Here is a 17,234-nt window from a genome sequence, read left to right as displayed (position 1 = left end):
TTAAGCGATCTTCATTTTTAGTTCTGTTTGTGCACCAAGCTGATGAGAAAAAATTAACTTGTTCTGTCCTTCCTCTAACAAGGAGAGATTATCTTGTTTGGGCCACAGGTTAATAATTTGACCATATCTTATTAGCTGAACATAGCAGATTAGAAAGTGAAACGTAACTTCGAGTTAAATTATAGTGCCTGATGTCTTCAGGCTTTTAGTGGTAGGTGTTCAGCTTCAAGTAATTTATCTCTATTTTAAGGTAATTTACTATATTAGTTTTAATGGGGTCTCCTGTCTTCCTCTCAGCTGATCTATGTACTTATGGCTGATGTGGTTGATGATTAGGTGTTCCTACCTTAATGCTCCCTTTAGGTGATATTCTTTCATTGTTTGTGCAATTTAGAAATCTTACACTAGAGGATATGGTTTCCACTGGAAACCATTTCTGGATCTTTTTAATACTCAAGAATTTATCCCTGAAATAGTTGCTTGATGCAACAACTTCAGTAAAACATGATTTTACAGCTTGTTGCAACTTTACTTAATGTTCTGCTTTCTATTTCTGAGTGACTATTATCAACATAGCAGGCAACTAATAAGAAAGACTTCCCTTATCTGGCCATGGGTTATGTGAGTGTGGCATGTCTCAAGTGTTGTAACATGCTGAGTCTGCAAGAGACTAAGAACCAGAACAGTAACTCTTCCTTCTAAATCCTAACTGTTAATGACACGAGAGTGGCTGAATCTGCTGCAGGATGGGAAGGAAAGGGACCTGGGAGAAGTGGAGATTAAGCAAATTAGACACAATGCTTATGTAGTTTCTCAGAAGGTATTTAATGCTCTATCTGGAGCATGGAGTTTGAGTTCAGTGGCATGCTCAGAGAACAGATAGAGCATATTTCTTCAATGTCAGCTGGTACTGCATAAAGGTACTGATCTACTTGTTGCATTCATGGGAGTTACAGGCTCCTGCTGTAGATGGATTTATTTTCAAATTACTGTCTGACTGAACTACTGCTTCCATGAGTAACAAATTAGACAGGAGTCTCAACAGCTTTGTTTAGACTGTTCTAATAGGGTTGGGAAGCTGGGTTTTCTGTTGCAGTAAGTTGTTCTGTGTTTTTCTTATCCTTTAGAATAGAAGGCCTTATGCTTCAAAAAGTCTATAAGTAAAAACTTCAGCTATCCAGAGATGCCTGTGGACAGAAATTCAAATGAGAACAAGACAGCTGCTCATGGATGATGCTTCTAACTTGTAGTTAATAAGTAGTGAGCTCTTAGCATTTGGCTTTTCAGACATTAAGCTAAATGACAGTAGTGATCTCTTGTGTTGAGCACTTGTGGTGATTCAAGAGAGGAGAGAAGTCTCTAAAATAAGCTGGTTTAACTATAAATAAACTTAAATATAAATTTAAGGGTTTTTTTCTACTCAAAAATGTGGTTTCAATGAAGCTGATCTGGCATCCAAGCAAGAGCAGAGATAGAGCCTAAGGCCTTAGAGACCTATCCTTGCGACATGTGTTATCCTATAGCAGCCTGAACACTTAGTGTTTAGTACCAGACTCAGTTCATTTTGAAGAACCTATGTTACAAAACTGCATGTATACTGTAATTGACTATTACATTCGGATATCTGGTTTTACTCTTTGGTACAGTGTCTTTTAATTGACTTAACAATTCTAGACCAAAAAATTGTCTAAAAATAAGTCATGGAATCTATTGTTTCATTGGTATGAATATGTCAAAAATTAATTACTTGTTTTATATAAATTCATGTACATAAATTAACTTGTATTAATTGCTTTAAAGGCTTTTTGATATGTTTTGATTCATATTCCAAACTTTGAACCCACAGCTTGTTTCAGGACTAAGCCCTCTCTTGGCTGCAGTGTACATCTTTGGTCTGTTTTCATTGGCTATCCTCAATACATTGTTTGCTTGTTAAGTTGCAGATGCCTAAAATGATAGCCTTTGAATAATTTAATACTTGTACTAACCCAGGGGATTAAAACTTTGTCCAGGGCAGCTTTGAAATTCTTTATCAGCCCGAAGGGAAATGCAGCCCTGAAAATGAACTAATACAGCTTCTGTTCAGACCTGTGACACATCACATGAGATGACTCATTTTTCTGTCCTTCATTCTGTATATTGTTATCTTGAAGGACCAATGTGTCCTTTTTTTACACTGATGATGGGAGCCTTACTTGCATAATCGTCTTATTATTAGCATCTTTTGTATTTGGGTAAGGACCTTAGACAACCTTTATCACTGGAACAGGTTTGATGTTCAAGTATGTAGTTAACATTTTCAAAAACAGCAAAACAATACATTACTTTGAGAGTTGTATTTTTCATTGTAGATACTTAGACTAAGCTTTAAAGCCCTGGATTTTATTTCTTAACTGTTTCATAGAGTGAATACTTGCTATGTTAATTGATATGTTAGCTGTTTGAAGAACAGGTGGAAACCTCAGATGCTGAAATCTAATTACTTCTAAGCTCAGGTTTGTAAAGTTGTTTAGGCACATTGTCATAGTAATCACTTACATGCTTCTGCATACTGACACTGGCTAGAAATGTTTTGTGTTCCAGAAAGGGACCTCAGATAAGTTGCAACCTAGGTTCTAATTGACAATATTGTATGGTGTTCACATGTCCCCTGAATTCTGTAGTTATGCTTCTAGCTGACCTGAGTGAGCTTGTTGGGGTCAATATGGGCCCAATACTATTTAGTCCTCACAAATGTTCTGGGTGATGGGGTTGAGTGATCATACAGTCTGAGAAATATGTCAGACTGGGAGAAGTAGATAAAACAGAACAAAGAGCCACTGTACAGGCATTGATAGATGGAAGGATTGGGCCAACAAGAATGACATCAGGTTTAGAAAATATTAAGGTAGTTTCTTACAATGGGTTTATTGCAAGCAACAGTTCGTGCTGGGGTCTAATCAGCTAGAAGATGGTTCTTCTGGAAATGACCTGGAAGTCCTAGTGGACAGCAAGGTGATTATGATACAGCAGTGTGCCTTGCAGCAGAAATACAGACAGTGTCCAGCACTTGCCTCAGCAAGAGCATAGACATTCCCATTGTACTTGGGACTTCCAAAGCCACATCTGGAAATTGTTTTTAGTCCCCTAGTTCACGAAACAGGTAAACTATGGAGGCTCCAATGAAAGCTTGTGGACATGATTACAAAGTTGCAGAGAGCAACCCATCGCGGCTGCTCTTTACTTTTCTTGGCCCCGGTCAGCTCCCGAACGCCCGGCTTGGGCGTCTCGGCTTTTCGTCGGGGCCGGAGCTCACCGCAGTTTCCGGGCGCTTTGGCTGTCGCGCTCCGGGGTGGGCTGTTGGCCGCTCTTCGCTGTCGGCGCGAGGGAAGAAACAAAGAGGCAGGGAATTCGTCCAAATCCGTCCGCGTGGCGGCTGGATGCTTTATTGGCTGCGAGAGCTGCGGTGGAAAAGCTGCAGCCGATCCCAGCTTCGCACAGACGCAAATGGCCTCGAGCATGCCGAGGAGTGGGATCAAATAGGGAAGAGACAGGGCGGACAGGGAGCCCTCCCGCCCAATGGGTACAGACATCGCGGTGATGACGTGTACTACAGAGACCAATGGGAACACGGCAGGGGCGGACACGAGACTTTGGGGTGAGTGGGCTGCGAGAACGGGGAGATGGGCACGGAAACCACAGGAGTAGGGAAAAACTCGGGGGATGCACGAGGGTACAGAGAACTGGAAAACTAACAAAGAAAACACCCATAATGTGAACCCAAACCTGGGGTGCAACAACCCATAAATAAAAGCTGAGCAAATTTTTTGTTTGGCCTAGAGAAAAGATTGTGCGACAGTGCTTTTTACAGAATCACAGAATCAGCTAGGTTGGAGAAGACCTTTGAGATCAAGTCCAACCTATGCCCTTACACCATCTTGTTGACTAGACCATAGCACCAAGTTCCACATCCAGTCTTTCCAAAACACCTCCAGGTATGGTCATTCCACCACCTCCCTGGACAGCCCATTCCAAGGCCCAATCACCCTTTCTGTGAAGAAATTCTTCCTTATGTCCAAACTAAACCTCTCCTGGTGTGGTTTAAGACTGTGTCCTCTTGTCCTGTCACTGGTGGCCTGGGAGAAGAGGCCAACCCCCACCGGGCTACAGCCTCCTTTTAGGGAGTTGTAGAAAGGGATAAGGTCTCCCCTGAATTTCCTTTTCTCCAGGCTAAACAACCCCAGTTCCTTCAGATGCTCCTCATTGGACTTATGTTCCAGACCCTTCACCAGCCTTGTTGCCCTTCCCAAGACTTGTTCCAGCACCTCAACATCTTTTCTAAATTGGGGGCCCAGAACTGGACACAGCACTCAAGGTGCAGCCTCACCACTGTTGAGTACTGGGGAAGAATCACTGCCCTGGTCCTGCTGGCCACACTATTGCTCACACATGCCAGGATGACGCTGGCCTTCTGGGCCACTTGGGCACACGCTGGCTCATGTTCAGCTCTCTGTCCATCAGTACCCCCAGGTCTCTTTCTGCCTGGCCACTGTGCAATCACTCTGTCCACAGGCTGTAGCACTGCAGGGTTTGTTGTGGCTAAAGTGCAGAACGTGGAACCTGGTGTTGTTAAACCTCATATGGATTGGGCCCATCGATGCAGCCTTTCCAGGTCCCTCTGCAGAGCTCTCCTACCCTCCAGTGGATGAATGCTCTCCCCCAACTTGTTGTCATCTGTAAATTTGCTAATGGTAGACTAACTCCCCTCACCCAGATCATTAATAAAGATATAGAACTGAGGACAGAACAAATCCCTGGGGGACACCACTGGTGACTGGCTGCCAGCTGGATGCAGCACCATTCACCACCACTCTTGGGGCCCAGCCATCCAGCCAGTTCTTAACCCAGCAAAAAGTGCTCCTGTCCAAAGCTTGGACAGGAGCAGCCAATTCTCTTGGCTTTTCAAAGAGAATGCTATGGGATATGGTGTTGAAGGCTTTGCTGAAGTCTAGGTAGACAATATCTGCAGCCTTGTGGGTGGCAAAATGGCTTAATAGTCTCAAAGGAGATTGTCTATAAATGTGTGTCAGCTCTCCCTTTAGACTGTTATCAAGTCCAGGCTGAGTTATGGCATATTTAAAAATACAATCGAAAAACAGACAGTGCCTTGCTCTGGGTTCAGTGCATGAGACTTCAGTACGTCAAAGTAGGTTTCTGAGTAGGCCAAATCCTGTCTTGTGTACAGAAAACTCATATGACAGCAGGTATGGTGACATTTTTAACACAGTACCATTTGTGTTAGATCTGTTCTCAGTAGGAAATGCAAAGCTGTGCTTGAAGGAGGGAGTGGTATTTCTGTGAACATCTAGAAAACTGCTCTTCAGACTTCTGGATGTATTGAGAAGACTTGTAGGCATGGCCCTTAGGGACATGGTTTAGTGATGGACCTTGCAGTGGTTGAACTGGATAATCTTAGAGGTCTTTTTCAACCAAAACAATTCTCTATCTGAACTTAGCAAGTGTTCAGATATCAAAGACTCTAGTAAAATTGTATGTGTTAATTGCTGAGGGAGAAAAGAACCTTCCTGCTGAGCTCTGCACTAAGAGCAACATATCATCCACAATAAACAAATTACAAGCTTATGGCTAATGTCTCTAAACGGCCTGGAGTAACTTCTGATCTTGGCCTTGAGCCATAAGAATCATAGGGTAACAGAGAGAAAGTAGTGCCATTTTCTTGTTTACCTTGCTTCAAATATGTTTCTTTTTATGTTAGTGGAAAGCTTATGGACTTTGTTTTGGAAAAATCTGGGTGTACTGTTGATGTTGGCAAAACATTTCAAGTGACATAGAATTTATAATGAGGAATAAATTCTGACAAAATTTATGAATGTGAATGGGTATCTAAGTAGTCTTGGAATGTAACTGAGTTCAGTTGTTCACATAGCTTTTGCTGCTTTTTTACTGTAGAATTTTAGTCTTAGTAAATTCGGTACTTTCGACTCAATTTTATTCAAAAGCAACTTGAAGACTACTGACTGCAAAGAAATTGTGTGTGCTTTGCTTCTGAAACTACTAATGTTCAATTTCTAGAAACTTCTGTATTGCACAAAATGTTGATTTTGCTCTAAAATGGGAAAGTTAATGTTTCTGGAAGCTATGTGACTTACAAAAAACAAGGGCTAATTTGATAAATCATCAGCGTACTGTGCTTATATGAAATCTTAATATATGTCTGAGTGGTCATGAGACACTTAAGTACTACTGCAATGATGTGGGATGCTGGAATTTGTGTAGCGTGTTTGTTTTGCTCAAAAAGGGAAAGGAATTGGATGCCTTAGTAAGAGATGGGATGAAAAAATCACCCAGTTGTGCTACCTCATAGCTACAACATAGAGCAGTCTTACCAGATGAAAATATATGGCAGAAAATTTGATTATGTATGTTTCCTTTTTATTTAAGGCTTATGGTATGTCAGCTTTGCCTCTAAACTTGATTAAGGGAACTACCAGTGCATCTTATGAACGTTTGGAGAACACTGAAGATATTGAAGAAGTGGAACAACATTTATTGAGGATTAAATCAAAGGTGAAATCTTCATTGTTCTCACTTTCTTAATGATTTTTTTTCCTTGCTTACTAGTGCATGGTCATGCTGTAGAGTCTGTTCCAGAAAGAATAGCAAATCAGAAATTAATAGCTTGCAGTTATTTGAGTTACTTTGAAACACATGTGGTCACTTTTGTAGCAACGATTACATTCTTTATGTCAGTCCTGCAGCAGTAGTTATTTCTGTCTAGCTAATAAGTGTTAACAAATTAAACTCAAGTTTCTCCAGGCCTGCTTGGATGGAAGAGATGCTTTGTAGATATTGACCTCACTTAGTCTTCTACCAGAAACAGAATCCAGTTTGTTGATTTACTCAATGCAGTATAGTTAACACTGGATACTTGCTACAAAGAGCTGTCATGATTTAGATTCATCAAACTGTTAGTCATCTTTGTGAATTAATAACAGCTCTAGATATTCTTACTTCCCAGTTAGTGTACCTTATTGTTATAAATAATTTCTTTATGAAAAGCATACAGGTGGAAAGCTGTTCTGAGTCCTAAATATCCCTAGGATGCAAACATCATTTGTAAATCCATGATGTTTTTGCAGCTAATGGGAATGCTGTGCCTCATATAGGCACGACACTTTTAAGAATCTGAGTGCAAGCCAAAGGGAGGGGTAAGATTTCTTTACATACAAGATGAAAGGGGAAAATCTCCCACCTCTTTTTTCAACCCATTTCAGATAATGGCTTGAGCAGTGTTTTTACAGCCTTGATTGGGAAAAGTGACATTGAGGTGCCTCACTTCCATCCTGGCAGTCCATCTGTGCTGTTCTATGCTCTATGATAATAGACCTCAGAGATGTTGAAGCAGTTCCAACAGTCTTCTCTTGATACTTGGCTTACCTCTACAGTGTGGGCATCTTCAGTGTTCAAGATATTTTGTTGAATAAAGAAACATAAGAAATAGTCTGTTTAAATTATCATGTTTTGGTTTTGCACAAAGTACTACAGCAACAAAGGCATCCATTACTGGAATGAATCAATATGAGAAAGCTGTGACAAATGGATCATTACTTATTACAGAAGACCATGTTGGATTATGATAATTTGCATGCAATTAGTCTTATTGTTCAGTCCTGTAAAACTTTAGGTTCAAAAAGTATGAAGTTCTTAATTTATGTTCATATTGTAATATGATCTTTAGTACAAAATAATTTTTCTTGGTTTATGATTCTGGTCAGGATTCTGCCTCGTTTTGTAATGGAAATCTTAGTTCTTCAGTTATATGTGCATTAAGTTGTGAAGAAAGTGTTACTGAGACTACTATACAATAAAAACTAGAAGTATGAAGGTATGCTACTGAGCTTCAATATGTGCTATGTTCTCGTACTGTTAGTATATCTGGTAGGTTTATTTTATTAGTCTGAAAAAATTGAAGCTTGAACTTGCAGATCGGGAGCTTGAACTGTTGTCAAAAAGTCCTTTTTAAGTCACAGAGGTGCTATACATGGTATAGTGCATGTGTTCCTATTAAAAGTACATTGTAATCTCCAATTAAACTGTTATGTATGCCTATAATGTGGCTGTAGTGAATTTAATTGAATTTTTTTTTTTTAACTTCAGTGGTATAAACTGTGATATTATTTGTAGGAAGGATCCTTTAAAATGAGGAAAATTAATAAGGAATTTCAAGACTTCAAAATACAGTTTTAGTGTATTTCCTACTATAAAAGAATCTTTTTTCCCGAGTATGAGTTTGTAATACACAAGCATCAATGTTAGAAACAATTTTGGTTCAGCTCCTTAAGGTCCATTTTGTTGCTTTTGCTTATAGTAAATAACTGAGATGTGAGGATAATATTATAATAATAATAATAATCAAACAAGCTATCTGGTACATTCAGCTAGTTCTTGGGGTGATGCTACTTCTTATCTGACCTATGTTTCTTGCTCAAGAAACATAGCTGAGTGTCAAGTGGAATGTTGGAAAGAAAATAAGAAGTGATGAGTTGGATATATAGGCTTAATCATGGAATTTGACCTGAAAATCACCGTGTTCAACCCTCCACACAAAATATGAACCTCTTTCAGGTTAGATCAGATTATTTAGATATCATGACTGTGCTTTAAATCCTTTTCTAGCCTTGGAGACTATCCACCCTGTTGAAAGTTTTTGAAAATTTTTATTGTGAAAAGTAGTTTCTGCTGCCTAATAGGAATTCCTCTTGTTGCAGCTTGTGACTTTTGTGCTTTATCGTCTTGATATTCATAGAAATTATACATGCGTGAATTATATACTAGAAATTTTTTAGCATTCTTGTAAATAATTTAAGTAGCTGTCAGGTCTATTTTCTTAATTTGGTGACTCTTGATCATTTGCACTCTTTTTGTAACCAGTGCAGAGATGGTCGTCCTCTGTCGTCGAGGGATAGACGGACTTTACAACAACTAGAAGAGAGATTAAGGACACTTCGAAGGAGAGAGAGGCATCTGGAGTCTATTGAGAAAAGCTGGTGGACAAAAGCTTGTGAAGCTATTCGACCTCTAAAGGTAAAACTTCTCACTTTTTGATACTTACACTGAAATAACTTCCAACTTCATTTTCCCCATATAAATCACAGTTAAAGTTTATCAGTTACCACCCTAAATAGCAACTGTTTTTTTTTTTATTTACTCCAATGCTACACAATGATAGCCCTATAGTGAACTCTGAGCTGTTGGAAAACCTACTTTTTCTCTGCTCTGATTAAGATTAAAAATGAGCAAGTCCTAGCTGATTTACTTTAGTGCTACTGCCATTGAAAATCTGAATATCTAATTTTTTTATCAAACATGTGAAAATGAGAAGAAAAGGAAGAATTCTATAGCTGTCAGTTAGCTTAGGTTAATCTAAATTACATGTATCCAGCAGAAATGAGAGACACTTTAATATATGCATTTGGAACAAGCATCTTGCCAAGGAATTACCTGATAAATAGTAAACTAGCTGAATAGAACTTAATGTCATGATACTTAACCAATGTAAAGGAGATGGTTACTAGGGTAAAGCTTTTATCTTGGTCTCTTTGATCTTGGGACTTTGATTTTCAGTAGATACCTGGTTTTGAAGACTAGTACTTTTATGAATAGTATTGCCATATAAAGTATTTCTTGGCAACTAGATGTAGGAAGAAATTTCAGCATTACTTTCAACTGTAGGCTGCTTTTGGGAAAGCTGAGGGGGGTGGGTTGTAAACAATTTCTTCTGTCATTGCTGATGTTAATGCTGAATGCTGAAGGCGATGGGCTGAAATTGCCACTGAACAAAAGCTTTATGTGCAATTCTTAGTGGAGTTATCTTGCTATGATACATTACAAATAGAGACTGAGCTCTTTCATTGAAAGTACAAATATCCCTAACTATTCATGTTAACAGTTTGGAGGCTTCCGTTTGATTTTAAAATACTTAATACAGCTTGTGTATTAAGCTTCTACAACATTTCATATAAAGCTCAAATTTGAGAAATATGTTTGCTGTATATTTTGTCTCTGGGACATGAACATTTCATTGTGTTCTCACAGAAAAGCATACAATAACAGTCACAGCTTATCACCTACTGTCTGGATGGTATTCCAGTGTCTCCTTGTTTTTGTGGTTTGAAAGCTTTGTATTGGCACAGTAACTGACAGTCACTGTGAGTTGTTGACTCGTGAATCGCAGACTAAAGCAGAGTTGCAGGTGGATAATTTTTCCTGACAGATTTTTCTTAGACCATGGTTGTGCTATGAAGCATGTCAGAGAACTTGTTTACTTTGACTAGAGCTGTCCTGTGAAGGTGGTAATGTCTATCACTTAATTACATGTTAACTCTTGCAGAACTGTTAGTGTTGCTTGAAGCACCTTTGGGATGTCTTTGCAGATATATAATTTGTGAATTGTTCAGTTGGGCTTTAAGAAAAGGTGAAAATCTGTTTGATATCCATATGTAGTACTTGTGGTCAGTGTAGAAGTGCAGAAAGTGTCTTGGAGCTTTGCTTACTGTTTTACAACATTTTCACCTTCAGTGCCTTCAGTTTGGATATTACTGTTCTATTATGTGGCTGCTTCTCAGACTTCAAGAAAAATTCCATTTCCTGTGAAGCAAATCCTAGATAGAGAATCCTTTTTCTGCTTTGTATTTGGGATGGTCAATTTATGGGAGTTGCAGGTTCTTATTGGGACTAACAGAACAGAATAACATGTTCAGGAATTGCACTTAATCTTCAAGGTCTTTTATGGTGTTAGCATAGTGTCCACATTCAAACTTCTGTTATCATATTGTCTTTGTATAGTGTACTCAAGTGTTCTTGCTTTAATTGTTTTATTACTGCTAAGTATCTATTAGCATGTGATTTGTTGTTGAAGGCAAAACTTTTTTCTTAAAGTAGAAAGCCTCATCTGATGATTATTTTACTCAAAGCTAGCTCAAAGATGAAGCTGTTAGTTTTTCAATTCAGTCAAAAACTGCACATCTTAAGATCCCAGGGAACTGAGTATTGGCCAACATGAGATTGAGTAATGCTGAATTAGTCTAATTTCTTTCTACAAAATGTGACATTTCCTTTTTTATGGATTCTTACACTTTCATCTAATACTCTCAGCAACAAGAGAAATGTAGTATACTATAGGAGTTTTTAAAAGACTTTTTAGGGAAAACAAACTCCAGAGCACATAGCTATGTTTGTTCAATATGTGAACAAGAGTATAGGATATGAAACATGGAAGTCTGCTCAACAATAATAAATTGGCAGTATTGCATCTGTATTTTCATGGTGTACTTTCACAGCTGTTGGAAATGCCTAAGGTAATATAAGGAAATCAACTGCTCTGTTTTGAGATCTCCATGAGTAGAGAGATACCCACTCTTTCCAAGGCTCAACTCCTTTTGTCCTGACTCTGGAGTGGCACAGAGGGGAGTAGGGAATTGCCACCAGTCCTTAACACCTCTACTCTGCCGTTGCTTCCTCTTCACACTTTGTTTCTGTTCCAGTGTTAGTGAACTCCATGAACTGTAGTTCCTGTCAGAAGCACATGTGGGATCTCTGTAGGCTGTAGCTTCCTTTAGAAAATATCCTCCTGTTCTGATCTGGGGTCTCCATGGGCTAAGTGTGGTTATCTGCTCCAGCATAGTCCTCTTAACAGGCTGGGGTAGAAATGTCTTGCTTCATTTTCTGGAGCAGCACCTCTTTTGCTGAACTTGGTGTCTGTCTACAGGATAAATATTAACAATTTTTGGAAGGTATTTTTGAAGTTTTTTAAACAAGTACCAACTGTTTGTGGATTGTTTCTGCTCAGAGTAAATTAAGTCTGAAATTCCATTGTTATCTTAGTAACACTTCACAGTTATCCACAGATGAAATAGCTTAGCTTGACTGATCTGGGAGCAGGGATAGGAGGCAAACCCCTAACCCTAACATTTCTATATGTTAGATGTCACTTCAGAAGACAGGCATGTTCCAGAGGAGATACAAATAACTTGTGTAGTGGCCATAGCTGGCAGAAGGTAGTGAAGAATTTTGAGATTCAGACTCTTGGCCTCTATTGGTTTTGAATATCTGTTTCTCATACAGCTAATACCTAGTAGGAGTTTGCTGTGGAGAGGTAAAATATTAGTACATTTAATTATGTGGAAATGCAAAACTTAATACTTACCTGGATATTGAACTCTAAATCTGTCTAATAAGACCTATGTAATTTGAGTCTTTCTGTAAGTGATGTTCTAATATTTTGTTAGAGTTTGCAGATGAAAGTTTATCTTCAGAATTTAATGAAAAATAATAGCATCTTTTCATGATGATTGTGTGTCAAGTTTTAAGGCTAATAAAACTGTGAAACTCCCTCACTCATGTGGAAGACCATGCGTTGTGTACCTGCATGTAGAATTTTGAAATAGCTCTGCCTAGGTCTCAGGTCTAGCAATGTGAAAATGTTGTCTTGTGAAGTTCAGTGCACTTATCTGATTGCATTCCATGACTAGGGTTTCTAAGAAAATACAGTGAAACTGTTGGAACTGTAACTGGATGGGTTTCCTATCTGAGGTCTCTTGTGTAATCCCCTAAACTCCCCAGGGAAAAGATTGTGAGGGTGAAAACCTGTCAGAAGGAGGAAGATTAGTTTTCTGAACTCGCTGATAATCTGAGAAACACAATAGGAGGTGTTCTGGTTCAGACAGCTTGGAGGATCAATTCCTAGCTCAAGTGCTGTATTTGGAAGGCATTAATAAAAACACTTTTCTGTGTTTTAATGAAGACCTGGAATTCGGGCTTGGTTGAGTTTTTCATCACTCCTAAGTATCTTGGTCATTGTGTTTCACACGAATGCTACAGAAGGGAGCTTTTTCTCAGGAAGGGTGAGAAGTTCCTTGCAAGCTGTGCACAGGTTGCTTTCTGTTGGAAGGTGAGCACACAGGTGGGGTGGCCAAGGCACCAATCTCTAATTTCTTTAATTAAACCTAAATGCATGTACATAGTGAAGGTTTTCCACATAGTATAGAGAATACAGGTTGTGAATTCTGCTAAATGCTGTTTTCGTTAAATGTAATGTGTCATCTCTTAATGTCACTTTTGACATTGGGGTATTTATGTATTACACTAGAGCATGTGATGTACTTGACAAACTGTGTTTAACAGAGTAAAAGTTTTGTGAGCATGTCTCTCAAGTATTTACCAAAAAGTTACTGTTTCAAGTATATTTAAGCTCTCAAGTGCTGCAATATCATTAGTTTGTTATTGAAACGAAGGCGAGTGTTCACTTCTTGGATCAACTGCAAACACTTTCAGTTAAATTGTTTTAAATTTTTACTTGTAGATTGTGTGGGGAGTATTCTTCATCATTGTGGCATTGCTCTTCACTGTCTCTCTGTTCTTGTCAAAGTAAGTGCGTTTCAGTATTTTCCTTGACCATTTAAACTACCTGGTTTCTGCTCTTATATAAAAATTTGGATGGTTTGCCTCAGCCTCCTTCTTTTCAATGTTACATTTCTGTCAATAGAGCTGCACTTCTCATTTTAACAGTATGTATTGAAATGGAGCAAAATGTACCAAAACAAACTGAAGAAAGAACATGTTTCAGGTGGGAAACTGTTCTGATTCAGCAAAGAAATTAAGCATATATGTTCAGGAAGTTTTAATTCAGATTATGGAGGTATTCTGCTTGTTTGAATGAATCTTATTGCATGTACTTCTTTGACTGGGTAACAGGTGCTTAATCTTGCAGTAAATGACATGTTTAATCCATTTTGATGTGCTTTACATTGGAATGGTTTTATGGTGTCAAAAGCAACATAGCCAGCTGCAAATCTGGTAGATTTCAATGTGGATTGACACTAACCAAGGGTCTCAAATCATTGGCATTTTTGATCTGTCAGACTGGGAAAATAAGCTTTATGACCCAAACTAGGGAAAAACAAAAATCTTGAGGAGATGCAGAAATCAATATATCTTTCACAGAACAAGTGCAGTGAGTGTGGTAAAGTAAAGCATGTGTCTGTAGAGATGTTAGACAGCTGTCACTCTCTGGGATTGTTTAGTTTGTTTTTTTTTCTTTTGAGTTGCCTGTTTAAAATTAAAGACAAAGCTCTGGGAGAACCACAGTACTTACCCATTTTTTCTAATTACTGCAGTTTGGACAAAGCTCTGCATTCGGCTGGCTTCGACTCAGGATTTATAATTCTGGGAACTAATCTGACCAACCCATTGAATATGCTGTTACCAGTTCTTCAAAGAGTAAGTAAAGAAGTGGTGATATACATATGTAAGGATGTTCTTCCATTTCCTTTTAAACTTCTCCTCAAGTAATTAATTAAAACAACATTGTCTAAATGTGTTTTATAAAAGCAAGGCAACTTCCTTATTTTTAGTAACTAGTTGCTGATATGAAAATCTTGGGTGAAGGGAATCTAGTTTGGGCAAGGAAGGTGGTGCTTGAAACTGATTTTGATGTGATGAGAATGCAGTGACAACAGAGAATGGACAGCAGTTGTAGTTACAATGAACAGAATAAAAGCAACTTTGTCCCATGTTCTACATACATACTAGTTGGTGTACTGGATAGCTTAGGCCTTTTTAGTGAAGTAAATGCAACTTCTCACTTTTTAATATATTGCACATTGAAAAATATGCAACATTGTCTATATTATAGTAAGGTATTAGTCTTGGAAGCAAACCCAATGTAAAAACATGTAGCAGTTAATTTCACTGGAGCTGAAAGGCAACAAGTATACATAGGAATTTGAGTATGTGATGAGTAAGCTGAGAAAAGAAAAGCTTTAATATTAAGCTAGTGCTATATTCCCCTCCCAGTTGAGGTATTCCTATATTGTTGGTATAATGGGTCAGCACAATGTATTGCTTCCCCATGGCTTTTAAAACTATTGAACATCTAAGCTTGTAGTTCACTGAGAAAAGTAGTGTTCAGCAGCAATATTATCTCAAGCTTTTATTAATGTAAATATAAGTTTTGTATGCAAATATAATCAGAAAAATAGTCACAAATATGCAGTCCTAAAATAATTGTTGCCACTTTGGACTTGTCATTCTGTGGGCATATTTAAAATAAAGTATTTCTTGGTCTAAAATGCAAAATTAAGGCATGTCTTTAATAAAAATGCTTAATGCTTTTCCAAATTAATTGTCTAAGCTCTATTAGCAGCAAGCTATGTTAGCTATATTTGGAGTCAGCTATGTAAAGCTTTAAAATAGGACTTTGACTACCTCAGATATAAGCTATAGAAGTAGAAGCTACTTACTTAGTTTTGAGTGTGAGAAGAGCTTTTTTCCTTTTCTTTTTAACTGTGTGTGTTCTTGTTTTAGGTTTTTCCACTTGATTATATTCTTATCACAACCATTGTTATGTACTTTATCTTCACTTCAATGGCAGGGATTCGAAATATGGGAATATGGTTCTTCTGGACAAGGGTAATTTAAGAGTTTAGTTTCTATTACTCAGATATTTAAAAAATGTGCTCTTTAATATATTTAAGATTTTTTGTATTGCTTCATAAATATGGGATGTTGCCAATAGCATTGTCTGTATGCCTGATGAGTGTTAAAAGCCTATTGTACCATTTGCACTGCTTTTGGAAGGCGTTTCATTTTACCAAGTTATCAGACTTTTAGGCCATTAATACAAGTAGAACTTAATTTGGTTAAATAGCTGTGCTTTGAAATTTAGGTAAATACACCTGAAAACCTGCTTTAACCACTGGAATTAAGTTGCCAGAAGATAATTTTAGCAACCTCCCACTTCTGGCAGTGGGAATTAAAAGTTATTTGAACTAAAGAGGTTTTTGAATGCCTTCAGAAAAAATACTTATTTCATTGTGTTAATATTTGTTTTTCTGATTGTAGCTTTATAAAATCAGGCGAGGAAAAACTCGACCTCAAGCACTCTTATTTCTCTGTATGATACTTCTGCTGATAGTTCTTCATACAAGTTACATGATTTACAGTCTTGCCCCACAGTATGTAATGTATGGAAGCCAGAAATACCTGGTACAGGTGAGATGCTTTTTTTTGTGTTTAAATTTTATTTTCTGCATTAAAAATGTACTGTTTACAGAAACTTTGAAAGTCAGATGCATTTTTAGTTTTTGAAGAGACTTTGATAGGCAGTTTAAATACTAGTAGGCCTCTTGGTAATGCACAAGCCAGAAACTGATTGCACCATATATTACACAACTTAATTTCTAGGTCATCTCAAGACTTAGTGTGAAGCTGAGGTTTTACTCCTTCTGATAAGACAGTTGTTAGCTTCCACTAGATTTTCTACTGGTCTGCTTAGTTTTCTGAGTGACTGCAGGGAGGTTTATTTTGAGTGTGTAAGGCTGTGTACAGAATGAAATCAATACTGTTCCACAGTTGATGATTTTTATCATGACAAAGATAACTTGGTACAGTAGAAAATAATAAACTGAGTGGAGCTAACCTAACACAAAATAAACATGCTTAGGTGTGCATTGGCTCAACTTGTCAGAATTAGGGTAGTAGTAATATGAAACTAAGATGAAAGTCAGTTTAGGTGTGTTTACATAGAACTTTGTGATAAAGTTTGCAGATAGCATGGAAGATTTGAAGAGAAAAATAATAAAGGCTGTAGCTAGCAGTTTGTTTTGCTTTATGAATAAAATAAAATGTGTGTATATTAAGGGTGGCAGAAGAATTGAGGCTTAACAAACACTTGCATGTTAGCTGTTTATGAAAAGAAGTATCTGAAGATAAATTCATAATTTCTGAGAAAAAAAGGTCAAGAGAATAGAGCACAGCAGTCATTCTTGTATCTTGTCATTCTTGTAGCTATTGCAACATAATCCTGGCCAGCACTGCAAGAAGGATTAGCTGGAATGGTTGAGTAGAGTTGTAACTTTCTGTTTAAAGGATTACAAAATGTTCTGGTCCAGTTAGCCATCCTGGGTCTTCAGCTTATGTCTCATTTCAAAGAGCTGTGTTTAAAGTGCATAATCTAATTTGAATAGAAAATGTTTTATTGTTAAAATAACATGAGACACAAAGAATACGCTGGTAAATTACATCTGGGCTTCTCTGGCATATCAAATAAGTACAAGTTTTCTGAAAATAACCTCTCCGAGTATTTCAGAATGTACCAGAAGCATTTTCTGTGTTTGACTAGCTTGGAAACTGATGTTAAATTTTGATGTTTTGAAGTGAGGAGAGATGGAGTCTGG

The 17,234-nt window shown here is 37.7% G+C and overlaps 1 protein-coding gene across 2 annotated transcripts in view; it reads left to right on the top strand.

Moving 5' to 3' along the window:
- The window catches only part of LMBRD1 (LMBR1 domain containing 1), a 68,251-nt gene that overhangs the window by 33,657 nt on the left and 17,360 nt on the right, over positions 1–17,234 (top strand). For both annotated transcript variants that reach the window (XM_068183753.1, XM_068183752.1), the window contains exons 8-13: positions 6,442–6,567; positions 8,932–9,084; positions 13,361–13,425; positions 14,175–14,277; positions 15,364–15,468; positions 15,901–16,050. In XM_068183753.1, coding sequence (XP_068039854.1) covers positions 6,442–6,567; positions 8,932–9,084; positions 13,361–13,425; positions 14,175–14,277; positions 15,364–15,468; positions 15,901–16,050 — 702 coding nt within the window. The remainder of the gene's footprint in view (positions 1–6,441; positions 6,568–8,931; positions 9,085–13,360; positions 13,426–14,174; positions 14,278–15,363; positions 15,469–15,900; positions 16,051–17,234) is intronic.

The sequence above is a fragment of the Anomalospiza imberbis genome, chromosome 3, assembly GCF_031753505.1.
Source record: "Anomalospiza imberbis isolate Cuckoo-Finch-1a 21T00152 chromosome 3, ASM3175350v1, whole genome shotgun sequence".
Classification (NCBI taxonomy): Eukaryota; Metazoa; Chordata; class Aves; order Passeriformes; family Viduidae; genus Anomalospiza; species Anomalospiza imberbis.
The sequence above is the reverse complement of the archived record's forward strand: the minus strand, read 5'-3'. Positions and strand labels throughout refer to the sequence as shown.